This window comes from Giraffa tippelskirchi, chromosome 5 (assembly GCF_054371585.1).
Source record: "Giraffa tippelskirchi isolate mGirTip1 chromosome 5, T2T-mGirTip1v1.2.pri, whole genome shotgun sequence".
In the NCBI taxonomy this organism is placed as follows: domain Eukaryota; kingdom Metazoa; phylum Chordata; class Mammalia; order Artiodactyla; family Giraffidae; genus Giraffa; species Giraffa tippelskirchi.
The window spans coordinates 150,606,170-150,633,035 of NC_137279.1; the positions used below are offsets into that span (position 1 = coordinate 150,606,170).

Consider the following 26,866-nt stretch of genomic DNA (forward strand, 5'->3'; position numbering starts at 1 on the left):
CACATATTTATTAATAATCCATTGGAGCAACAGGAGACTATTAAAACCCATAGAAACTGGTTATGTGATTACAGATTTCTTAGTAACAATATAATGGAGCAATCCTAACAGAAAAAATACATTTGCATCATTCTTTTATGTCACTGTAAAGATTTATTTAGTAGCCAAAAAGAAAAATGTATATAGATATACAGTTTTCAAGATACTGCCCTTATGACTTGATAAAAGCAACCCAAAAGTTTATTTTCTTTTATCTGCGATTCCTGTTAGAAATGACAAATTGGCTACTAAAAAATTGAATTTTTTTTTTATAGTTTGATGCTGATTATCACACAATATTCTCTTTTGGGGAATCTGAATATAAGAGTTAAAGTTATGTTTGGCTTTGCCTACTTTATGTAGGCATACCTTGTTTTACTGTGCTTCACTTTACTGCACTTTGCAGATACTGCTTTTTTTTTTTTTTTAACAAATTGAAGGTCTGTGGCAACTTTCTGTCAAGCAAGTCTGTTGATGCCGTTTTTCCAACAGCATCTGCTTACTTCAATGTGTCACATTTTGGTAAGTCTCGCAATATTATTATTGTGTTTGTGGTCTGTGATCAGTGATCATTGATGTTACTCAATGAAGACTTAGATAATAGCATTTTTAACAATATTTTTAAATTTTTTGATTGAAGTACAGTTGATTTACAATGCTATGTTAATTTCTACCATACAGTAAAGTGATTCAGTTTATATATATATATATATATATATATACATATATATATATATATACTCTTTTTTAAAAATATGCTTTTCCATTATGATTTATCATGAGATAGTGAATATAGTTCCCTGTGCTATACAGCAGGACCTTGTTTATCCATTCTATACATAAAAGCTTGCATCTGCTAACTCCAACCTCCCACTCCATCTCTTCACTCACTATAAAAAAAAGGCAATAAAGTATTTTTACCATCTGAGCCACCAGAGAATCCCCTGGCAATAAAGTATTTTTGAATTAAGGCATCTATATTATTTTTAGACATAATGCTATTGCACACTTAATAAAATACATTATAGTATAAACGTAACTTTTAAAGGTATTGGGAAACCAAAAATTCTGTGAGGCTTGCTTCATTGCAATATTCATTTTATTGTGGTGGTCTGGAACCAAACTTTAATATCCTGGAGGTATTCCTGTAGGAATCGTAATTGTAATTTTTCTTTAATTGATTGTTACAGTATTCCAATTATTACCTAAAAATTAAAAATCTCTGGGAGTCTCTCTATTGTGACCTAAACTATCTTTTTATTTCTGTTTATTTCTTGGTAAAATTCTTAAGCTTAAAAAAAGAATCTTCTTTCATTTGATTTTCATATTTTCTTTTAAGAGATCACACTCCTTTTCATACTGTTTTTCCAGATTTCTTGCCTATTTGGGAAAAACAGGTGAAATATTTTCCATTTCTTTTATTTTATGACTTCTTTAAACTTTAAAGCCTGTATTTAATATGAGACCTTAACTTGTGGTGAATAGTTGAGTTGCTGAGTTTCATACAGTTTACTGATTCTATCAGAGCTCCTACTGGCTTTTCTTCTTTGCTTTATATACAGTATAAAATAGTAGAAGCCATTAAAACCAAGAGTGAGTAACTGTAGGTGGCTGTGGATTCTCCTTCCTAGTTATTCCTAAAATAGTATCAGTAATCAGCTTTCTGATTATCATCCCTGCAAGCTTCCCCAAAGCCCCTTCAATTGTCGAATTTTTTGACACTGTAGCATTTCAAAATAATGGATTGAGAAGTGAAAAATTCAGTGAAGTCTTTTTTGTCACTTATGCTAAAATAAGGTTTCTAAAGTGAAAAATTGTTCTCTCGTGAGCTACATTCAGTCAAACTATGATTCTTTCAGATAAAATATGGCTTTATGTAGAGTAGACCATGCTGGAGTATTGCTTAGAGCCGGCAGTGAAATCAGGAGGTCAAAAGGACAGCGACAAATATCTCGAAGGCTCTACAGTTGTGGATTTCTGATACACTGATTGACAAAGTGGCTCTTAGCCATGGCTGTGCGTTGGCAGTGTGAGGCAGAGAGAAAAGGAAGTTTCTTTTTTTTTAAATACTTTTTAGTCTCTATATTTCTATATTATTTAATTTTTATAGTGACAATGTTTTCATTTATTACCTGTCTAATCTTTCTGAGGTTTAAGTTAAAGAAAAAAGACTGCGGTTGTACACATCTGAGACTAAGACTGTATTTATTATTTTTAATGGAAAGAAAACACGTTTTAGTAATTATAAAATATGTACAAAACTTCAACATTCCCGAAAGATACAACTCAAGTCACAACTGAATTATAAATGTAATTGGATACTTTAATATAAAGGAAAAGACTGAGGGGCAGTGTGTACTTAGTTGTGTCCGACTCTGCAACCCCATGGATTGTAGCCTTCCAGGCTCCTCTGTCCATGGCATTTTCCAGGCAAAAATACTAGAGTGGGTTGCCATTTCCTTCTCCAGGAAAAGTCTAGTTGGTTTGCAAAAAGCATATATAAACCATAAAAGATAAAAATCATTTAAAAATATATAACAAATGCTTAAGAGCCTTTTTATTTCAAGTTATCCTGGTAATAAAGATCATGTAAAAATAACAAATGTGTGACATTTGAAGATTGTCTGTAATACGTGTTTCCTTTTTAAAAAAGTTCAAAGTTTACTGGTTAGAATTTTGTTGTATATTTTTAACTGAATTATGATTTAAAAGGATGACTATGTTGTCCAGAGTAAAAGCACTGAGAATGCCCTAGTTCACAATCAGTAGAGGATACCTAAGTGAAAGTGATTCTCAACTGTCTGTCTCTTTGGTGACCCTCACATTGTGGCTCAGAGACAGACACCGTCAGAGAATTGAAGCTGTTTCCAGCTGGTATGTGCAAATCACACAAAACCCAGCATACAATAGGGTCTCCTCGCAGTATAGGAATAAGCAAATCTTGTACCTTGGTGGAGGTATTCTACTAAATTAGTCTTTCAGAGTTGAGGTAGAAACCTTTTTTTAAAAGTAGAGAACAGGATGAATATATGATTTTTTTCTCAATAAACAAATAAATCTTGGTACAGCTCAATAAACAAAGAGAAACACAAATTTAAGATGTGATTCTTCTTTAATTATTTTAATGTATAGTCCAACACTTCCTGTTTTCTATTAATAACTATCCTTGGAGGTTAAATGATAGTGCCTTGTTATTGGAGTGTGGTTTGTATATGGTGATGGGGTTTGACCCAGTGGGCTTCAAATATGGGAAATAATTTCCACTCCTTTATATTTAAAAAATAGAATTGGTTACTAAGACCATGCATAGCTATGCTGATTATAAAGATGATAGACAATTAAATAAAATCTTACTTGCAATTTTGTATCTTATGCAGTAATCCTACTGTAGTAACAGTAATCCTGTTATTACGTGCTCACTGCTTAATGTAACTGTGGATTTACTAACGATTTATATATTTTGGGGGCTTCTCTGGTAGTCCAGTGGTTAAGAATCCACTTGTCAATGGAAGGGACACTGGTTCGATTCCTAGTCTGGGAAGATCCCACATGCCGCGGAGCAACTAAGCCGGTGAGACGCAACTACTGAGCCCACGCACTGCAACCACTGAAGCCCACATGTCTAGAGCCTGTGCTCTGCCATAAGAGAAGCTACTGCAATGAGAATCCTGAGCACTGCAACTAGAGAGTAGCCCCCGCTTGCAGCAACTAGAGAAAAGCCCTTGTGTAGTAATGAAGACCCACCACAGCCAAAAAACAAAAGCAATAAACCCCCCAAACCCCATAATATATATTTTGAAAATATACATACTTACATATATGTGTGTGTGTATATATATATATGTATATATATATATATAATGTATTTATATGTATACATTTTAAAATAACACAATCTAAAAATTCTGATCTAGTAGTCCAACTTTCCAGCAGAGTTCTGGGACCTTCAGGTTAACTTGGTGTCTGGAAATCTGTTCTCATCTCTTTATGGCTTTCCTTCAACTCATTCAAAAGATCTTAGGGAAAACTTAAGTTGGAACTTACAGCACTTAAGAATCAACTCTTTGTGTTCTCATGATTTTCTTTACACACCCAGAAGAGAAAAATGACCCAACAAAAGTGTCTTGCAGTTACTTGGGTTTTCTTTTTAGTTGTTTTAGATTTCTCTGATCGTACCTATTGCTACCTCATTTTTTCTTCCCACCTAAGTGTGCTCATGCCTAATTTCCCTGCTCCTTGTGATCAATATTATTTTGTGAACCACTTTCTTTAGCTATCAAAGAACAGAGATTTGGCTCAATTAGTGATTACTATCTCTTAGAGAGACTAAGACCATATTTGTGGGATATAGCAGTCTTTTTTGTTTAAGAGAAAGATTAATCAGAAAAATTACAAGGATTTAAAAGCAGATTTAATGGGTCTTGTTGAAAAAATAAAACACAACAAATTTCAGGATCCATACTGAAATATCAGTTGCTTTGGCAATCCCTCTCAGATGTCATGGTTGAAAGCACTCAGGCTCTAGGGAAGTAATTCTCACAGAGTAAAGCATGTCAGAATTACTGGTACTGAAGTACTTTCAGTTTGAAAGATAAAAAACATCCATTATTTTCATAATAGTATAATGGACACTTTTGGGGGCCTGCCCAGATTCCCTTGATCAGGTTGGTGCTCTCACTTTGCAGGTGCTGCTGACAGCTCACATCTAATACTTCTTTTGAAAATTACCCTCAGCCTGGAGCATCCTTACTGAGAAATGCTGGGTAGGTCATGCTCCTTCCCACGTAGTCAATGACTGATGATGCTGTTTAGTCACCAAGTTGTATTTGGCTCTTTTGCGACCCCATGGACGGTAGTCTGCCAGGCTCCTCTGTCCATAGGATTTCCCAGGCAAGAATACTGGAGTGGGTTGCCATTTCCTTCTCCCAACCCAGGGATCTTCTCGACCCAGGGATCAAACCCACATCTCTTGCATTGGCAGGCAGATTCTTTACCACTGAGCCATGTATGAAGCCCTCAATGACTGATACCAGGGTACAAAAGGCTGTTTCCTTCCTCAGGGTGAGACAACTCTGTGGTACCCTATTTTTTTAATTCAATTTTTAAAATTTAATTAAAATTTCCACTAAATCCATATCTTTGCCCAGTTTCTTCACCTGTTATACTGCATCCCTCATTCTCATATAGATTTCACCTAACAGCAATTCTTCAATTAACTTGCACAAAAATCTCCATCTCTGGTTCTGCATCTTGAGGATCTGATTTTAGAAAAATATAAACTACAAAAATTAAAGCTCTACAGTATCTTCTTGCCTGGAAGGTGTATGCAGATTCTATATTTTGCTTACTAGTGATTCTTTGGAAGCCAGTATCAGGCTCCCATGCATACAGCAACTTTGGAGGTGGATTGGAGGAAAAATGGGTAATACTGTTATTAAATACATGCTATTGAGATACATCTCAAATGTTAGATGGGTAAGTTTTTAAAAATTAAACAATATTGCTACAGGAAGAGACATGGAAGATTACTTTTTACTTTGTTTTTGTTTTATTTCTATTAATCTGACTTCATAATAGTTTCAAGATTCTAGTTAGTTATAACATCTTCAGGCAGAAATCAGAAATACTATGGGAGTCCCTGGAATACCATTTACAACTTGTGGTGTAAATTTATAAATGGAATATAAAAGATTTCACACATTTCTCAAAGATCTTTTGGACCCTCAGTAATAAGCCTTCTCTAATTGATGGACCTGTTAATTCTTATTAGTTATTACATAAGATATTATTTACTAACTAATTTTAAGTGTTTTCATATTTTGACTGAGAAGTCTCTGATGTTTTTCCAAAAATTGAAACAAACTTAAAAAGTCTCAAGTCCTTTCCCATACCATTTCTGCCTCCTTATTTAGTTTATTTTGTTCCATGCTAAATAGCTGACATTATGCAGCAGACAAAACATAGATAACATTTAACTATAGCAACTAATATAACTGGTTATGTATTTGGACTTCAACTTTATTGAAAAATGTTTTACTGATTGTTAAAAAATATCACAAAGTGTTATTCAAGTGTTTTTCTAAATATACTGTTGAATTAAAATGTCCCAATCAATGTTCTTATTTGAAATGGTTCTTTTAAATCACCTTATTTTTTCATATGTAAAATAGAATGATATTTTCTTAAAGAATCATGTCTGTGTTGTTATATTTTATTATATCCCTTTGCAAGCTGAAATCTTGTATCTCTTCTTTATAACATAATCTCTTGATATCAAAATCATCAAATTGGCTAAAGAACACTGCCACAACTTCTTGAGTGAGTGTTAGTCGTCCAGTTGTGTCCAACTCTTTGAGACCCCATGGGCTGTAGCCCACCAGACTCCTCTGTCCATGGAATTCTCCAGGCAAGAATACTGGAGTGGGTTGCCATTTCCTCCTCCAGGACATCTTCCTGACCCAGGGATCAAACTCAGGTCTCCTGCATTGCAGGCAGATTCTTTACTATCTGAGCCACCAGGAAAGCCTTGGAGCCTTCTTAAAACACTTCATATAGGTGATCATACTTGCAGAATTCTATTAAAAGGAGATTGCGAAGACTGCATTTCTATTAATATTTCTGAATAGATTTAGGGTCTTTTCAACATATAAGACAAAGAACAAAATAGGCAAAAATGCATTTTTATTAAAAAAAATCCTTGCTTTTAATGCCCTTCAACAACCAAACGGTATTCTAAACCTCAAACTGCAATGTGACTAAGATACAGCTGGAATAACCAAGTAGTACAATAATTTATGCTTGTTATTTGTTTTTAAAAATTCAACTTTATATAAAAATTGCACATATTTATATTTTATCTATTTCTTGCTTCTGAATGTTACTTTCACATAATTAATAGGTTCTCCACATTACTTTGCATTACATAAGCACTCAAAGTAGAATTAAGGATGGAACAGACATATAAGCTATATTATAAAATTAATTTAGAACTATATAAAATAAATCATCTTTAGGAATTATAAAAAATTAAGGAAATATTGCATGTAGTTTAATATTTATGCAGTAAATATAAATCATATGCTATGTGGAGTTCTAGATAAATGTGTTTGCTATTCTTGATTTTTATATCCATGGAGAATACATGACAGTAAATAGGTTTATGATATGTACTTTTTTCATAAGTTGAGAACAGATTTTTGCAACTTTTTGTTTGTGATCCACCAGTGTCATGAGACTGAACAAACCTGGAAAATTTTTCTTGTGTGTTTTCGAACTTGCTACTGCCAAGCACGCCTCTGAGTATTATTATCCCCAGTAAAGTTATCAAAGATATGCTTTGGATCCGCACAGCTAACTTTTCTTCTCTTCTTAATATTAATCATATAAAAAACCTTTATTTGATGCAATGCCCATCTGCATACAATTTTTTTCTAGGGGTGGAAGGTGGTGTGTAATTAAGAGGGACCTATATCCGGTTGCAGGCTGTTTGGCATCTGGAATTGATCTTTTAAAATTTATGTACAATTAAGCACAGTAATTTATTCTGAAATTCCAGACCATTTAGAGTTTATTGGTGATTATAGAATCTTACAGTTGACAAGCCTCTCATATTCTTCTTTGGCTTGGGATTTTCCCTAAACCATGGGCAAATTAAGGCATTTAAGAAAGAACATGAATTGTTTCTTCTATCACTTCTGTCTACACGCAGATTGTCCAAATTCATGGAAATATAAGTAAGGTCTCCGGCATCTGCTGAGCATGAGTGTTTATGATAAAACTGTGGAGAATAAGTGATTCTTTGGTCTCAATATCCTAGTATGTGTATTTCTTGCTATCATGTAATTTGAGGATATGCATAATGTAGCTTCCATTTGATCCTGTTTCTAGGTAATTGTTCATGGGATTATTCAGTGCTATACTTTTAGAGCATACAGAAAAAGGGGCTGTCATCTCCTTTAATATCTTTAAAATCCAGAAGCTTCTTAGCCCATCCTTCTCAAATGAAGCAAGGAGGGATATCAGTCCTTGAATGAGGAGTTATGTGAATGCAACATTAAAAATTTATTTTAAGAGTCTTGGGCTGCCTTATGAAGTCACACAACATGATATCAATCATCCATTAATCCAATCTCTTCCCAAGAACATCTCATAGAAACTGTATTGGTATCTTAAATTTTGCAATCATGAGTTATTATTTTATGAACACTTAAATAGGGAAAGATTATTGTGGTTTGTTCCATTGGCACAATCTCCACTGTAATAATACCTTAGTCCAAAAGTTATACAAATGCTTAGCAATCCAATGTGTACTGTATGCTTCTAATTATCTAAGTTCAATAGAGAAAATATGCTGACTTTCGAGGATTTGTTGAAGCAAATATCTAGGCTATAACTAATTAGAGTGTTCTGTAATACCTTCAATATTAGATTATTATATTAGTCTCAACTCTACAGGGTATAAATTTTTCATGTGGCTCTTCCGCTAAGCGGTATTTGCAGATAGAGGTGTGCATCACAGGGCTTATTAAGAGAAAAGGATTTGGAATCAGATCAATTTGGGTACAAATCTTGTCTGCCACAGATCAGCTAAATGACCCTGGGCAACTTAATTAACCCCTCTGGGCCTCAATAAAATGAGGAATAATAATATTCAACTAACATAAGTTGTTATGAAGATCAGATCAGTTCATGTATTTAAAGAGCCAAATATAGTGACTAACACATTACAGATACTCAATAAAAGTCTATATACTTTTATTATTATTATCAGATTTGTTACATCAAAATCTTTTATCTCTGTGGAGTATCTTGCCATCCTGATAGCAATGTTCCTCTATAATAATAAACCAGATAATGGCTCCATCCCCTTCACTGGGAGGGCAAAGGCAAGTATTACATAAGGTCATTTGTATCTGGTTTTCTACAGTTTTCTCTTTTCAAGTATGTAAAAGCAGCTTTCACCTGGCAGTGAACCTAAAATAATGAACTCTATGATGAGTGAGTTGGGTTGTTCAACTGTGAGTAGTTGTTCTGTTCACCACTGTTCTGACAACGATATGAACTGTAGGACTAATCATGCTCCATCCGTTTAATCCAAGGAGACCATGGTTGATTCAGACTACCTTGAGGTCTTTGAGAGGAGTTACATTTGCAAGACCAGATGCTGTTTTCACCTCTCAAAGTCTGGTATAATACAGTCTTCCTATCTGCCTTGATCCTCAATTCTCTCTAAAGCCTCAGTCAACTTTTGAGCTGTAGCAAGAGTTTTTCTGCAATATCTAAATTGGAACAGAATCTAAATTGGAACGTCTGACAGACTGAACAACACAACTCACTTTTGCCCCCGTTCCATCCTCTCAGCCCTTTGGGATGACTACTTCATGCTTTTCCTACCTGGCTGTATACCACGTAAACATTTTGGATGCTATTTCACTTTGGTCATTGGCATTTGGCTGAAACAGTGGTTCCTAGCAATTGTAATAAAGAGAATGGAACAATTCCATTGGCTGCTTTAGTACAGAAAGTCTTCAATGACTCTAAGACATTCATATATCTTGGATACTTAGAATTTTGAGTGACATTATAAAACACTTAAACATTTATAAATAGTAAGTAAAATTATACAGTGTGCTTGAAAGACCATTTTAAACCCATGAGCTGTTTATTAAAAGAGTTGTTTTTCAGTCACTAAGTTGTGTCCGACTCTTTGCGACTGCATGGACTGTAGCCCGCCAAGCTCCTCTACCTATGGACTTTTCCAGGCAAGAATACTGGAGTGGGTTGCCATTTCCTTCTCCAGGGGATCTTCCCAACCCAGGGATCAAACCCACATCTCTTGTGTCTCCTGCATTGGCAGGTGGTTTCTTTATCCTTGAGACATTAGGGAAGCTCTTATTGGAAGAAGGTATATATTATATTAAAGTTTAAGTTTTTTCCTAACATTACTAGAACTCCTTATAAAGAAAGCATCAACCTCTGATCCAGTTACTATCTGCTGAATTAAAACATCAGTTGAATTGGTTCTCCTCATCTCTCTTCACAGCTGCAAATTAACCAATTTATGACAAAACTTGTTCTTCAACATTGGAGAGAAGAGTATTTTATTTTGTCTGTGCCACATGGCTTGTGGGATCTTATTTCCCTGCCCAGAGATTGAACCTAGGGCCACAGCAGTGGAAGTGCCAAGTCCTAACCATTGGACCTCCAGGAAACTCTCAAGAAGAGTATTTTTAAGCTTGATTTTCATTTTCTTGCTGTTTGATGCTTTCAGGTTTTAGGCACTGGGTTGTACACTAAATTTTATGCAACCACTACAGGAATGGAGCACGGGGGATAAAGAAATGCAACTGAATTTTTTTGAGATTAATCCCTTTCCTTGTGAGAAGATTAAACTCTTATAGAAATTGCCCAGAGCTAGTGTCTTTAGATCTTCTTAACACTTTTTACTGAGTATTTACCATATGATTGATGTGGTCAATAAATTAAAAGCAATCTTAGAATCTTCTATAGATTTGGAACTGTAGAAGAAATTAAAATTAATTAATTTTTAATTAATCTGATCAATTTGCAGTAATAGAGACTTTTCAGATTTTAAATGTTTTAGAAAGTAATCAGGCAAAGAAATGCTTTTGAGGGGAAATCTTTCAGTGGATAGATTATATAAGATCATAGAAATAATTCAGCCTCACTAGAGTCATTAAAATATTACAAATGAGAAATTAAGTTAATAGTTATAAACTGCTCATATTTCCTCATAGAGGAAGAATCACAGGCAATGATTTGAAAGCCTCACATCTACTGTCCCCTTCAGTTGAAAAAAAAGCCAAAATGTAACAGCATTCTGACATCTTGACTACTTAGTAATTTGTTCATCCTTAATTGAAAAATATCCAGTACCCTGTGCTTTCCAAAAATATGGTGGAAAAGTGTACACAGTGGTGAGAAAGGAGAGGAAAACATGTCTTTTGAATTTCAACTGTCTTATGAATGATAAAGTTGTCAACTTTTCATTGAAAGAGCTCATGGAGGAGATGAAAACCAGAGACAAAAAGAAGGGCCAAGATGAATCAGAGAATGATTTGAGGCTTTTAAAAATATCATATGTTTCTGATGAGTTTGCATTTTCATGCTTTTTGTCTTAAGATATATTAACTTATTAAAATTCAGTAAACACTTGGTCCTACTAAGCCACAAATATTTAAATTCTACTAAATCAATGATTATCATTTCAAAAAGGAAACACAGCAATTATTTATACACAAACATTTTAAACTGGAATTCCCCTAATTATATAGGGCTGCTTGATATACATTCCTTATCTGGGAATACCTGTTCCAATCACTTAATCAAAGAAACTCTTATTTATGGGCACTGGGGATTTGTTTCTCTTCCATCCTAATACAATATGTACAGTAAGAATAATTCTTCCTCTTGGTCCAAACTCTTCCTTTCTTCTTCTTCAAAAAGAAAAAGAAGGGCATAATGGATGGTAGGAAACAAAAAGAGTGGGAAGAAGTGGAGGAAAATAAGGGATTAAAGGCTATGGAAATCTCCAGAGTAGGGGCATACAAGTTTTTTCAAAAATTGGTTTTTTGATCAGAAACTGATGTGTGGGTTACCTTTATAACAGTGACACATTGAAAAGGTCTGTACCAGCATGTGACTCAGAAGCAAGACAAGAGCCTGTGGAGGTTTTACTTATATCCAATTTGTCTTTCTTCATCACCCAAAGTTTTATGATGTCGCTTAATGCAGTTAAATTTGATGAGGTCAAAAGCAGACAGTTTCAATTACCATCAAATTATAATTACTAATTGTTTAGAAGCTGAGAGTATGAAAACACTGATGGCAGAGGGCAGATTATACAGCTCAGGGTACATTTTTTTGAATAAAAAAGTCAAGTGTTCTTCAGTGGGATCAGACAGGCAAATGTGAGCAAAAGCAGCATGGTGGATATCCGGCAACGGTTGAGGTTAGAGTTGGGGGAGGAGGTGAACCTTTATCCGCGGTTTGGCAAACAGGGGTGAGCATGAGAGGAGGACCCGATCCCTCTGCCATGGCTAACTGATGTTCTCACAGGATATTTCTTTTCTCTGGTCTTTCACGTCTACAATCCTATCAGTGAAATACTTTACAAATATGATGGATTAAATATAAAGATGTCAATTAACTGGCCCTGGTGTTGAATCAGTATTTATTCATTCTGTTACTATGAGAAAACATTTTCTCAAATTAGTGATCTACAACTTTTGGCAACAAATTGTTAAAAATTACCTGTGTAGCTTACTTTACAGATATATACAGCGGCGAACAAAACAAAAAGTAAAAAACAACTTCCTTTTCAAAGTGAACGCTTAAATTTATTTCTTCTTATTCATAGGATTTGTCAATCACTGCAGTGAATTCTTTTTTCCCCTTGCTGAGAAAGTTTCTAACTGGTTTCACAGTTAGCTAGCTTATTAAAGCACAGTAAAACCACAAAATTTTAAAAATCTTTTTTGCTACAGTACAGTGTTTTACTAATTAAAATTGTCAATAAGAAATTCACTTCTTACCTTGTCAGAAGGTTTAAATGGATTTCCTTGTCCACTAATTCCACCACTGATACTAAATCCAAGGCCCGGATTCTTTTCTATTCTCACACAAAACTATGTAAAAAAAAGATACAAAAAAGTAATCAAATACATGTAAAGCTAAATATCTTCAAATAATTGCATCCTACTAGAAAAGATTCAAATTTCACTTAAGTTTTCAGGGTTAGCCTATGTTAACTTGGTACACAAAAGACAGTATAAACTCTGACCAAATAGTATTTCTCTGGTGGTGATATTCAGTTGCTAAGTCATGTCTGACTCTGTGGGCCAAAAAACTGCAGCACACCAGGCTTTTCTGTCCTTCACTATCTCTTGGAGTTTGCTCAAATTCATGTCCATTGTGTTGGTGATGCTGTCTAAACATCTCATCCTCTGTTGTCCCCTTCTCCTTTTGCCTTCAATCTTTCCCAGCATCAGGGTCTTTTCCAGGGAGCTGGCTCTTTGCATCAGGTGGCCAAAGTATTGGAGTTTCAGCTTCAGCAACAGTGCTTCTATAGGCATCAACTATCATAGGAATGAACTTAAAATTACCTGAGCAAGCAGACATGATTAAGTATTCATTCATTACCATGTGCAGGACTAAATTTTGATTAGCAGTTTGTAAAACTTAAAAATCTGTTAACAGTAACAATTGCATTAATTATCTACTTTAAATGCACATATATTCTGACTAATTAGAAAGAGCTGTGTGACTAAGTGAAAGAAATTTTGCAAATGTAGAGTGAGGGAAAAGATGGCTATGTAATTTAAACTAGTTGCTATTGTTTTCTAGGTGAGTAGAACAATTCATCTCCTGGGTAGATAATTCTATTGTTTAGATACAGCAGAGGCTTTAATTTGAGAAAGGGGTGAAGTTTTAGCCACAGTTTGAGTGAAGGTGAAACAAAAGGGAAAAGAAAGACTCTGAAAAGAGTTCTGGGTTTTGGCAGCAGCTCCTGAAGAGACAGTTAACAGGTCTTAAAGGAAAGAGGAAAAGACTGAAAAAAGAAAGAGGTCAAAAATATGGAGGAACTGTTTGTGATAGAGAAGAGCCAGTAAATATTTAGGACTGTGAAGGCTAATATTCTAGTATTTTGTGCTCTGTTACCTCCCTAAGCCCCAAATCATAAATGAGATCTGTTAAACATCAGAGCCCTATGTTTTCCAATGAAATGATGGCATTAGAAATAGGTCCAGCTTGGGGTAAGGAGGTAGTAAAGGTAACAGCCATTATAAAAGTTGATGCAAAGATGCAGATCAAGAATTCAGTGGAAGGGACATCTGTGCCAACATTGAGCTAGAGCAGGGGTCCCCAACCTCCAGGATCTAATGCTTGATGATCTGAGGTATAACTGATTAAAATAATGGAAATAAGTGCATAAAAGTAATGCACTTAAATCATTCTTAAGTCATCTTGCCCTCCCTCCACCCTGTCTATGGAAAAACTGTCTTCCACAAAACCGGTTCCTGGTGTCAAAAAGATTAAAGACCACTGCCCCAGAGAAACTATAAAAAACCTAGGAATTCTTGATGATTCAGAGCTGGGGATGTGTGTGGGGGGACTGTGGGAAAATGTTAGTTTTCCATCTGAAGTGGGACAGGGTGACCCCAGATGACTGAAAGACTTGGGACTCCCAGAGGTAGCATATAATTTGATTACATAACAGGAAAAAACTTTTATAACTTTAATGTACTGAACGAGTACTGAAACTAGGATGAACCAAGTATTAACAGAGATTAGCAGGCAAACCGTTAATAAAGAGTTAAGAAAAAAAAATTAAAAATACATTAGCATATATTTTGTATTTATATAAATACATACTGGAAGGGCTTCCCTGGTGGCTCAGTGGTGAAGAATCTGCCTTCAGTGCAGGAGACCGCCTGCAATGCAGGTGACACAGGTTCGATTCCTGGCTTGGGAAGATCCCCTGGAGAAGGAAATGGCAACCCACTCCAGTATTCTTGCCTGGGAGATCCCATGGACAGAGGAGTCTGGCGGGCTACAGTCCATGGGGTTGTGAAAGAGTAGGACACGACTTATCTACTGAACCACAACCTCCATCATACTGGAAATGTTCTTTAAGGTGATTTGAAACATCAGCTTAACGTTTTCTCCAGCAACACTTTTAGCCTATTAATTTGCTTATGGGCAAATGCAAACGCCCAAAATGTTCTCTACATCTTTATTTTTAAGGTACATTCAATCCTTACCTCTTAGACAGTTCAAGGCAAACTTGAATTCTATTCCTGACTTAATTAGCATATATTGTGAGTTGATGGGAACTGGATCAATTTGTTCCCATCAAGTCTCATTAAATGGGAACTGACCATTTAATGAGACTATCCTTAATTCACTGTCATACTCTTTAATAGTAAATACAATGGTTAACTATTATATGCAGTTCACTTGCAGCACAAGAAAAAAAACCTATCCACTAATGTGATTTTTATGGTGAAGTCATTAATGAACAGTTTCTAAATGATGAGTAACTGCAATTGCCATAAGTACTCTGTTTTATTTTAAAGATACATTTAATTAAAACTCTTCCTTTAGTTGATCTAGATTTGTTAAAACTAGTTATCATATGGTGGTAAAAACTACGATTTTGAATAGTTTTGTATTTAAATGGCTCACTGTCTATGAATATGAACATATAACAGCTTGATGTAGCTTGAAGGAATATTTTAGCTTTATTCAACATACCATTTCACCTAGTAGTCCTTTTTTGTTATTTGTCATTAATTAGAAAATGAGAAGAAAGGAACTAAACATAACTTAAATATTTTACCTTTATATTTTCCAGTATATCTGTGCATTTCCAATTAAATTATTTAAAATTTGGGTTGTATTTTTCGAATGTGAAAATTTTATATTTTACAATGTAATATGTGGAAGGTATGCATACTTCCAGCTTTCTCCAGGCCACTATAAAAACTGAAAGGAAACATATGCAACAGATTTTACTTACAAAGTAAACTGCTGAGAACACTTTTCAGCTATTCTCCCGTAGTGACTATATCTATTTTATAATATTGTCAATTTGGACGGAACTAAAAATCTAAGGAAAACAAATTTCATATGTGCCAGGTATATGAAGAACTGCTTCAATATATTTTTTAAATAATAGAAATAATAAAGATGACACTGTGGTTTTATAAATGTGACAAACAGCCATACATTCTGATCTGAAGCTAGACTCCTCTTGGGCATGCTATGGTATGGTTAATAGGTTGTGTTGCGGCTGTTGTGTCCCATAAAGCATGTCAGAGACAGTACTCATCTCATATATAAGGAGTTTCACCTGTCTGCTAAGGCCCAAAGGGGCCATGAAATATAAGAGCAGAGAATACTTCAAGAAGCGGTCTGAAAGTAAAGAAGTTTGCCAAGAGGAAATGCAGTGTTCTAGCAAAAGGTCAGATCTAGGAGGCTAATAAATAGCTTATTTAGTGAAAATCAGCTTTTCTATTTTCTATCAAGTTACTGATATCAATGAGTAAAATTTCTGACTGAAGATATTGGCAACAGTTTGGCAATAAATGGTGCATTTGCTTCTTGTGGAATCTGCTTCTATCATGACTACTTGATAATTCTGGTTTATATTGATCTTGTTCCAATTAAAATACTGGGTCATAACTTGGAGAGGCCTGTGACAAAATGGATTGTTATGTAGCAGTGAGGCTCTGTGAATCATAATCTATAATCTCTGGAAGGCAGTGATCTGATTTGGTCTTGAAGTGCTCTAAAACCTAGTAACAAGAATAAAGGAAATTGTTGCACCTTGTGTGTATATATATATGAACAACATGTGTGTGTACGTGCACATGCATGGATGTGTGTGAGGTGTAATTCAGGATTAGAGAGTTGTATTACAGAAAGGTACCTGGTGATGCTGTAGTTAACTTGCTTACTGTGCTTTGTTCTAGGGACCATTCCCTTTCCTGCTGCTAAGTCGAGTCAGTTGTGTCCGACTCTGTACGACCCCATAGACGGCAGCCTACCAGGCTCCGCTGTCCCTGGAATTCTCCAGGCAAGAACACTGGAGTGGGTTGCCCTTTCCTTCTCCAATGCATGAAAGGGAAAAGTGAAAGTGAAGTCGCTCAGTCGTGTCGGACTCTTAGTGACCCCATGGACTGCAGCCCACCAGGCTCCTCCGTCCATGGGATTCTCCAGGCAAGAGTACTGGAGTGGGGTGCCATTGCCTTCTCCGATTCCCTTTCCTAGTAGTGTGTATTTGTGAAGCTTTCAGTGGATACCTGCTGTTTTTGCTGCTCAAGAGCCATTCATTCTTTGTCTGGCAGCTATCATTTCCAATTCTCTTTGAAAACCACCCACTTCTCTATTCTTAGCCTCTATGCTTTCAGTGAATCATGTTATCTAGACCTAAAACAAAGCTCTGTATCCCCTAAAAATATCATTTATTATAGGATGGGCAGGTAACCTGGTCAAATAGGAGTAATGAGAAGCCTATTGGGATTTTCAGGAAAGAGAATCTTGCTCTGTCTTGCTAGTTTTAAGTCTGAGAGAGTCTGAAGCTCTTGAGCTATCTTTCTACCAATAAAGAAATAAAAAAAGAGTGGCTAGCCTCTTCACTGTACAGCAGAAACTAGCCATTCTTTCTTGATTTCTTTATTGGCTCCCCTTCTGTTCATGACCTTTAAATGATAGAGTGATTCAGTGCTCAGACTTTGACCCCATTCTCTTTTGTATCCATACACACTTGGATGGTATCATCGACTGAATGGACAAGAGTCTGAGCAAACTCCGGGAGATAGGGAAGAACAGGGAAGCCTGGAGTGCTGCAGTCCATGGGGTTGCAAAGAGTCAGACACAACTGAGTGACTGAACAACAACAACACACACCTATGTGGTTTCATTCAGCTCCAGGATGGATGACTCCAAAATTTATATATCTCTACCCCTGGCCTCTCCTCTGTACTTTAGATGTTTATATTCAATTACCCACTTGTTGATGTCTCAGTCTGAATGTCTAGTGAATTTCTGAAACTTGTTTAATTGCTAAGTCGTGTCTGACTCTTTTTCAATCCCGTGGACTGTAGGCCACCAGGCTCTTCTGTCTTTGGTGGTTTAGTCGTTAAGTCGTGTCTGACTCTTGTGACCCCATGGACCGTAGCCTGCCGGGGCTCCTTTGTTCATGGGATTCTCCAAGCAAGAATACTGGAGTGGGTTGCCATTTTCTTTTCCAGGGGATCTTCCTGACCCAGGAATAGAACCCAGGTCTCCTGCATTGCGGGCAATTTCTTTATTGACTGAGCTACAAGGATTCTTAAATTTAGCATGGTCAAAAGAAATTGTAAAGCAACTATATCCCCCAAAAAGAACAAAGAAATTTGGCTCAGAGAACCCACTCTTGAGTGAAACATCTTAATGGAAAAAAAAAGGAAAGGCTAGTGTGGAAAGAGGAAAACCAGTAGAATAGTGATAGCCAAGTGAAGAAAATTTAAAGAAAGAGGTGAAGCCACATGCTGAGAGATGATGATGGGGATCTGACTTTGGGACTTGACAAAAGTAGAGAGAATCCTTTCTTGGTACTGAAATTAAGCTTGGAATTAAATTTGCTGCTACTTTTACTTTTAGTACCTGGTATTATGGGTTATTATATAACAGGGCTTGTGTGATAAAGAACTCTATACAATTATGAGGTATTATAATTTTTGTTGTAACTTACGCTATGTGCATAGCACAGCCAATATAAAATCTACATAAAACTCTGCATTTCCGGAATTTCTAAGAAGCCTATGTAATAGGCTCAAAAAAGTATAATAATTAGAAAATATATAAATATTTAAGAACAATTACTATTTTTGATCCTTCTATTTTCATATTTTTTTCTGTTGTGAATTAGAGATGCAAGCCCAACTAAATTGCTAATTAAATCTTTTGAAGAAACATCCTAATAGAGAGATTGATGAGTAGGGGCTTTCCTGGTGGCTCAGGGGTAAAGAATCCAACTGCCAGTTCAGGAGACACTGATCCCTGATCCGGGAGGATACTGCATGCCTCAGAGAAATTAAGCCTGGGCACCACAACTATGGGGCTCGTGCTTTAGAGCCCAGGAACCACAACTACTGAGGCCACGTGCAGCAACTACTGAAGCCTGTGCTCTGCAACAAGAGAAACCACTGCAGTGAGAAACCTGTGCGCTGCAACTAGAGAGTAGTCCCTGCTCATCACAACTTAGAGAAAAACCCACGCAGCAATGAAGACCCAGCACAGCCAAAAATAGATAAATAAATAACATTAATTTTTTAAAAAAGAGAAATTGATGAATAAAATCCTTCTAGTAGCATTTTCTAGATTTTCAGGAAAAAAATTGCCAACTCTATATGTTTCTAGAAAATAGAAACTCAAATTTTTTTAGTATGTAAATGAATTTAAAAGGTTATTCACTTCATTTCCTTCATTTTACACTTATGCAAACCAAGACCATACACATATTTAGTGGAACACTGAGAGAGGCCTTCTGATTCCTACTACAGTGTTTACTGAATCCCACTATCTATAATAACTGCATAAAATTCATGTCAATTTGTAGAATTTGTTGTGATGAGTTAGACATTATTTGTGTTGCACTAGGATTTGTAATTTCAGAATTGCAGTACCAAGGTTACTGAAGAATAAAATTCTATAAGGAAAATATGAATTAATAGCTGTATTTTAAGTGGAGCAGGATGAGGTATGGGATGTCCCTGAAATCATTTGAGTAAATTATATACATTAAAACCATCTTAATATATATTTTCTATAATCTTTATTAAATTATTGCCTTTTAATTTAAAGATTCATAAATAAAACCCCCAAATATTTCCAAGTTTTTCTTCTTATATTAAACTATTAAGCATTCAGAATATCGGTTTTTTTCTTCACTTGGTCCTGATAGATGAAAGCCTCATCTGGAAACCCTGTGACCCCTTCAAGCAGCTGATCAGAGTATCTAAAGAAATGTCTGAAATCATGTCTTAGCCAATTGCTTCATGAATTATTATATGCTCCACATATTATTAAGTATTAAAAATGATTTCTTCCAGGGTACACTACAGCATCTCCTTCAGGGAGGGTTTCTGAGCTTTGTTTTTTTTTTATCCTTGAATATGATGGATGTGAACTGCTTTGTATAACCCACAGGGCTTATTCTAATGTAATTCTAATGTAATGTTACACGTCCTCTTTCAGGCACAAATTTAGTTTGAATGTATACTTCCGGTAGGAGACAGCTCTGCAGCACTGGCCATCCTGATGTGTTAGGTTCATTAGCAGATATGTCCTCTTTCTTGTCTGGGGCAGACAGGAACTCTAGGGTGTATTTTTTATATTTTTATTCTTCCAGTGTGAGCTTACTCTTGACCCCTGTGTTTGGCCATAGTGCAGCAGGCTGTAGCTTATATGTGGTAGACTCATGAAATTGGATTTTAATTCTAGTTCTGCTTCTTCAAATCTTAGGCTTCTAGTCAATAAACCGGAGAAGGCAATGGCACCCCACTCCAGTACTCTTGCCTGGAAAATCCCATGGACGGAGGAGCCTAGTAGGCTGCAGTCTATGGGGTCGCTAGGGGTCGGACACGACTGAGCGGCTTCACTTTCACTTTTCACTTTCATGCATTGGAGAAGGAAATGGCAGCCCACTCCAGTACTCTTGCCTGGAAAATCCCATGGACGGAGGAGTCTGGTAGGCTACAGTCCATGGGGTCACTAAGAGTCGGACACGACTGAGCGACTTCACTTTCACTTTTCCCTTTCATGCACTGGAGAAGGAAATGGCAACCCACTCTAGCATTCTTGCCTGGAGAATCCCAGGGACGGTGGAGCCTGGTGGGCTGCCGTCTATGGGGTCACACAGAGTCAGACACGACTGAAGTGACTTAGCAGCAGCAGCAGCAGAATATCTCAAGTATCACTTCTCAGCCTTAGCTACACAATAGAATCACCTGGGGAGTTTCAAAAATTCCCATCACTCAGCTCACATTCAGACTAATGAAATCAATTTCTTTGGGAATGAGGCCGGGACATTAGTGTTTTTCAAAGCTCCTGAACAACCTCCCTCCAGAAGTATGGAGGTTCCTCAAAAAACTAAAATACAACTATCATATGTGTGTTAGTCACTCAGTCCTGTCCTATTCTTTGTGACCCCATGGACTGTAGCCCACCAGCTTCCTCTGTCCATGGGATTCTCCAGGAAAGAATACTGTAGTGGGTTGCTAGGCCCTTCTCCAGGGGATCTTCCCAATCCAGGGATCAAACCCAGGTTTCCAGCATTGCAGGCAGATTCTTTTACCATCTGAGCCACCAGGGAAGCCTAGAACTATCATATGATCTAGCAATTCCACTCCGGGGCCTATATCCAGGAAAAATGAAATCACTAATTCAGAAAGATGCATGCACTGCTTCTTCACAGAAGCACTATTTACCCATATCCAAGACTTGGAAATGACCCAGGTGCCCATAAACAGACAAATGGATAAAGAAGACGTAGCAAATATAAACGATATAAAAGGCCATATAAAAGGATAGAATTTTGCTATTTGCAACAACATGAATGGGCTTAGAGGGTATTATGCTAAATGAAATAAGTGAGCTAGATAAATACTGTAGGATATCACTGACATGTGGAATCTAAAAAATAATACAAACGAATATATATGCAACACAGAAACAGACTCACAGACATGGAAAACAAACTTGTGGTTACCAAAGGGAAGAGGGGAGGGGATACAGATAAATTATAGGTATGGGATTAACAGAAACAGACCATTATGTATAAAATAAATAAACAACAAGGATATATCATATAGTATGGGAAATTGTAGCCAATATATTACAATAACTTATAATGAAATATAATCTGCAAAAATACTGAATCACTATGCTGTATACCTGAGACTAAAATAATATTGTTAATCAACTATACTTCAATAAAAAAGTTGAGAAGATTCTAAAGTACAGCTGAGATTGAGAAAAACTGATGTAAAGTATTATTTTACTGAGAAGAAGAGGATAAGGTAAATAATCAGTTGGACTGGGAAACAAAGGGAGGAGCTGAGAAAATGGATATGATGGCTAAGAGTTTTCATGTGGAATGCGAAGGAGTCAAGTCTTCACTCTCTGGTTTTCTTCAACTCACTGTTTAATACAATTCTATGATTCTCTATTATATTTGTCAATAATCAAAATAGTTTATGCATTATAATCCCTTATGTTTTCTTTTTTAAAATTATTTTTTGTTGGAATAATTGCTTTACTATGATGTGTAGTTTCTACTGTACAGCAAAGTGGACCAGCCATGCATATACATATATCCCTTTCCTTTGGGATTTCCTTCCCATTCAGACCATCACAATGCATTAAATAGAGTTCCCTGTGCTATACAGTTGTTCTCATTAGCTCTTTATCTTATACACAGTATCAATAGTATATATGTATCAATCCCAATCTCCCAATTCCTTCATTCCTTCTTTTCTCTCTTGGTATCTATTTATTTATTCTCTATCTCTGTGTCTCTATTTCTTCTTTGCAAATAAGGTCATCTATATCATTTTTATAGATTCCAACCTAAATATGCATCAACAGAGGAATGGATAAAGATATGATACATATATACAATGGAATATTTATTACTCAGCCATAAAAAAGAGCAAAATTGGGGAATTTGTATAATCCCTTTTCTAAGTGGAGTTCCCTGATAATGAATTTCAAGTGACATGCACACAAGTTTGTTGAAGGTAATTTGTTAAAAAAGATATCCATTATTATACATCAGATTTCTAGTTTATAGAAACTAATACCTTGAATCTGGATAGTACTTTGTACTTTAAAGATCACTTTCATATATTTTATGTTAATTATAGAGTTGAAAACAGACTTTCTACTTAATTTCTATGAAAAATGAATATGTAAAAATAAGTGTATTAAATTAGAATTCTTTGATATTTTGCCTTGTCTTATTGTGATGGGTAGTTTGAAAGTTGAGATAGTTTCATCATTCAGGAGGAACATCAAAATTTACTAAGTTTACTTTATGGTTAAAAAAAGTTAAGTGTGCTGGCTAGCTACAAAATGACATTCATTTAAATCCATTCAATGTCATTGGTAGTAGAATTTATTATGTATTTTCAGGGGTATATGGAACTCATTAGTTCTTTAGGCCACACTAAGGGATACAGAGGTAAATTTTTGTTGATAATAAAACTTTCCATTTGTTGAGTATTTTTGCTTTTCAAAGGATTGGACATGTTCATGTGAGTTCCAGTCAGTATCTGTTCCATCTACAGCAGTTCTAAAACTCTGAACTGTAGTTGAAACAGGTTCAATTAATATTATTTGACAGAAGGGGACACTGAGGCCACAGCAAGTGTCTGATTCATATGGTTAATTTAACAGTAAAACTGGCACACAGCACCTGGGTTCTCTCTCACAAATTATTTTCTTTGTGCCTTGGTTTCTTCATTTATAAAAAGGAAGTAACATTATTGTGAGGACTAAGTGCTAGAGTATGTGTAAGCAGGACAAGCTATATAATTAGTGTGGCCTGATGCAAAATGAAAACGTGAGGGTCCTTGTTTAATGATTATTGAGAATTACAAGTTGGTGACTGCAGAGCATTAAACCAAATGCAGGGCCCATCCAAGGGCAGGACTTTGTGCCGCTGTACAGATCACACATCCTGAAGCCAGGCCTGTGTGCAAGGTACCTGGTATATATAGCACAGATACACTATATGTAATATAAATAGCATAGTAGGCACTTAATGTATGGCAACTGTTGTCCCTTCTTTTCCTATTTTCATTCAGACTTTTCTTCCCTGAATTAAAAAAAAAAATGTAGATTCATTGTAATTGGTTCTGTCGTTTACACCTATAGCATTCCAATAAGTGATTACTTTTTAAATAAGTTTTGTTTATTCATTTATTTATGGCTGTGCTGGGTCTATGTTGTTTTGTCTGGCCTTTCTCTAGTTGTGGCTAGCAGGGTCACTCTCCATTGCGGCGGCTTTTCTTGTGCAGCACCAGCTCTAGGTATGTGGGCTTCAGGAGTTGGGGCTCACAGGCTTAGTTGCTCTGCAGCATGAAGAATCTTCCCAGACAGGGATTGAACCCATGTCCCCTGCATTGGCAGGTGGATGATTATTAAGAATTATAATCTTAATGAAGAATTATAATTAAGCATTATCCACTGCTCAACCAGGGATATCCCAAGTGATTATTTTATAATAGTAAAAATCTCCAAACTTTAATAGAAATTACCGTACTTTATTATGCTATACCTAGCGTATTTATTGGTACTATGTTTATGATGTTTCCTTGCACTTAAAAATTATGAATGACTTAGGTTTTTTCTATACAGTACTTGATCAAATTTTACACTGTGGCTGTAATCACTTAAGAAAACTGTTTTACCCTTAATGGTCTTTTTAATGCACCACTAGAAATGTCTTACGAAGATACAGTATTTTGATTTATATGTCTAAAACCCAAATTGTCAGTTACTTTCTGGGTCTTTGCACTTCAATCATTGCTGTATAATTTTCATGTGAAACTATATAGATCTTAAATGTTTTAAATATTCTTTTCCATTTTTTCTTGCTAAATACGGAAAACATCTTGCTTTTAATGCATACACACATAGAGAGGTCTGAGTATTCAAAAAAAAAAGACTTAGGAATGTAAAAAATACATAAAGTATTTTTATTACAAGAGTGAATTACATAACCTCCTCAGTCTCTTTTTGTTTGTTTTCTATCTGTATAGGGAGGTTGGTACTGATAATCATTAAGCAACATCTAGTATTTTAATTCTTAAAATCTTGTATTTCTATTCCTTTTGTTTCCAATTTCTTTAGTGCCAAACTTATTTTGCATGTGCATGTGTATGTGTAAAATTGTATCATTTGACTGTTCCAAAAACTTTTTGAATGTTGTTGGTGGGTGGTAATGTTCTCATTTTATAAGGAGAAAAACAGAACCTCATGAAAAAGTTCAAGCCTTGGCCAGAGTCACACACTTGAATAAAAGGAAACATTAAACTCAAACTCCAAATTCTGAGACCTATTCCTAGGATCTAGCATTCGTTGAATGCTGTAGAGCAGGAAGTCCCCAGCCCCTGGGCCATGGACTGGTTCTGGTCTGTGGCCTGTTGGGAACTGGGCTGCACAGCACGAGGTGAGTGGCAGGTGAACAAGTGAAGATTCATCTGTATTTACAACCACTCCCCATTGCTCACATTTCCACCTGAGCTCCGTCTCCTGTCAGATCAGCTTTGGCATCAGATTATCACAGGAGTGTGAACTCTACTGTGCTCAAATCATCCCCAAACCATCCCCCAGCCTAGGTCTGTGGAAAAACTGTCTTCCATGAAACCAATCCCTGGTGCCAAAAAGTTGGGGACCCCTGTTGTAGAGCTAAACAAAGAAGTGGAGAGGTTAGAAAAAGACAGATATGAAAGAAAACGGTGTAGTAGTTGGTGGTGTGCTGGAAAATGTTTAAGAGCTGGCTGGGGGAAGGTGAGGGCCTTGGTGTGTAGTGTTCGCTGATTTCCCTAGTGTAATTATCCTCACAATTTCAATTTATCAGTGTGATGTCACCGAAGGTAGAGTTGGGAAGAGATGCACATTGTAATGAGCCAGGATGAGTATGGGTCAGCCTGCCACTAGCAGTGGATAATTATTAATCTGAATCATGAAAAATGTTCTGAGAAACTGTCTCTGGATTTGTAACTCAGGGAAGTGGGGAGCATCGTTTGGGGACTAGTACTATTTGTTTAAAGTCTCCTTAGACTTTCTCATGTACACTCCAAAGTTTTTATCTCAGGATTCCAAACCATTTCAGCCTGAAACCAAGGCAGAAAAAAAACTGGGACTTTAAAAAGTAATTACACTTAAGTACTTTTGGCATCTGGTCCCATCATTTCATGGGAAATAGATGGGGAAACAGTGGAAAGAGTGTCAGACTTTATATTTTAGGGCTCCAAAATCACTGCTGATAGTGATTGCAGCCATGAAATTAAAAGATGCTTACTCCTTGGAAGGAAGGTTATGACCAACCTAGATAGCATATTTAAAATCAGAGACATTACTTTGCCAACAAAGGTCCGTCTAGTCAAGGCTATGGTTTTTCCAGTGGTCATGTATGGATGTGAGAGTTGGACGGTGAAGAAAGCTGAGCACTGAAGAATTGATGCTTTTGAACTGTGGTGTTGGAGAAGACTCTTGAGAGTCCCTTGGACTGCAAGGAGATCCAGCCAGTCCATCCTAAAAGAGATCAGTCCTGGGTGTTCATTGGAAGGACTGATGTTGAAGCTGGAACTCCAATACTTTGGCCACCTCATGCGAAGAGTTGACTCATTGGAAAAGTCCCTAATGCTGGGAAGGATTAGGGGCAGGAGGAGAAGGGGATGACAGAGGATGAGATGGTTTGATGGCATCACTGACTCGGTGGACATGGGTTTGGGTAAACTCCGGGAGTTGGTGATGGACAGGGAGGCCTGGCCTGCTGCGATTCATGGTGTCGCAAAGAGTCGGACATGACAGAGCGACTGAACTGAACTTTCCTTAATGTAAACATTGAATGTTTAAGTTTTCACCTCTCAGTTTGAAAGACAACTCATGCTTTTAGAGCTGCAAAACACTTGCAATGACTATAAATGCATTCTCTATGATGTTTTAAATTTAATAAGTATGTGAATTACAACTTAGCAATCCTCTCATTAAGTCAAGCTATACAATTTATGTATTTTTGGAGAAATAATGTTAAAAGGCCTTTTAATTTAGAGTGTTCAGAATAATTGCATACTAATACTAACCATTGGGGAAGGAGATGGCAATCCACTCCAGTATTCTTGCCTGGAAAATCCCATGGACAGAGGAGCCTGGTGGTCTATAGTCCATGGGGTCCCAAAAGAGTCAGACAGGACTTAGCAACTAAACAACAAATAACAATACTAACCCTATCACTAAAAGAAGGTGAAACAGAGGGCATTGATCTCAGTGGATTTAAATGTGCTGATTCTGGGAGAAAGATCTTTTGTAATAACTTATTTTATTAATTATGCCTGCTAACAACAGGAATAATTAAATCAGAGAATTAGATTGAAGATACAATATTTGTAGTGAAGAGGGTATGAACAATTTTTATCCTAAGATGCCTGTGGTAAAGCATAATTTAAAACTTTATTAACTTTTAAAAATCTCTAGATAATTAAAAACCTCAGCTCATTACCTGATTAAAGACATCTGTCTGCTTTATTTT

At 36.2% G+C, this 26,866-nt stretch overlaps 1 protein-coding gene across 1 annotated transcript in view; it reads right to left on the reverse strand.

The window, feature by feature from the left end:
- LRRC7 (leucine rich repeat containing 7) overlaps positions 1-26,866 on the reverse strand; it is a 574,473-nt gene that overhangs the window by 24,768 nt on the left and 522,839 nt on the right. The window contains exon 25 of the mRNA XM_081490660.1: positions 12,594-12,686. Coding sequence (XP_081346786.1) covers positions 12,594-12,686 — 93 coding nt within the window. The remainder of the gene's footprint in view (positions 1-12,593; positions 12,687-26,866) is intronic.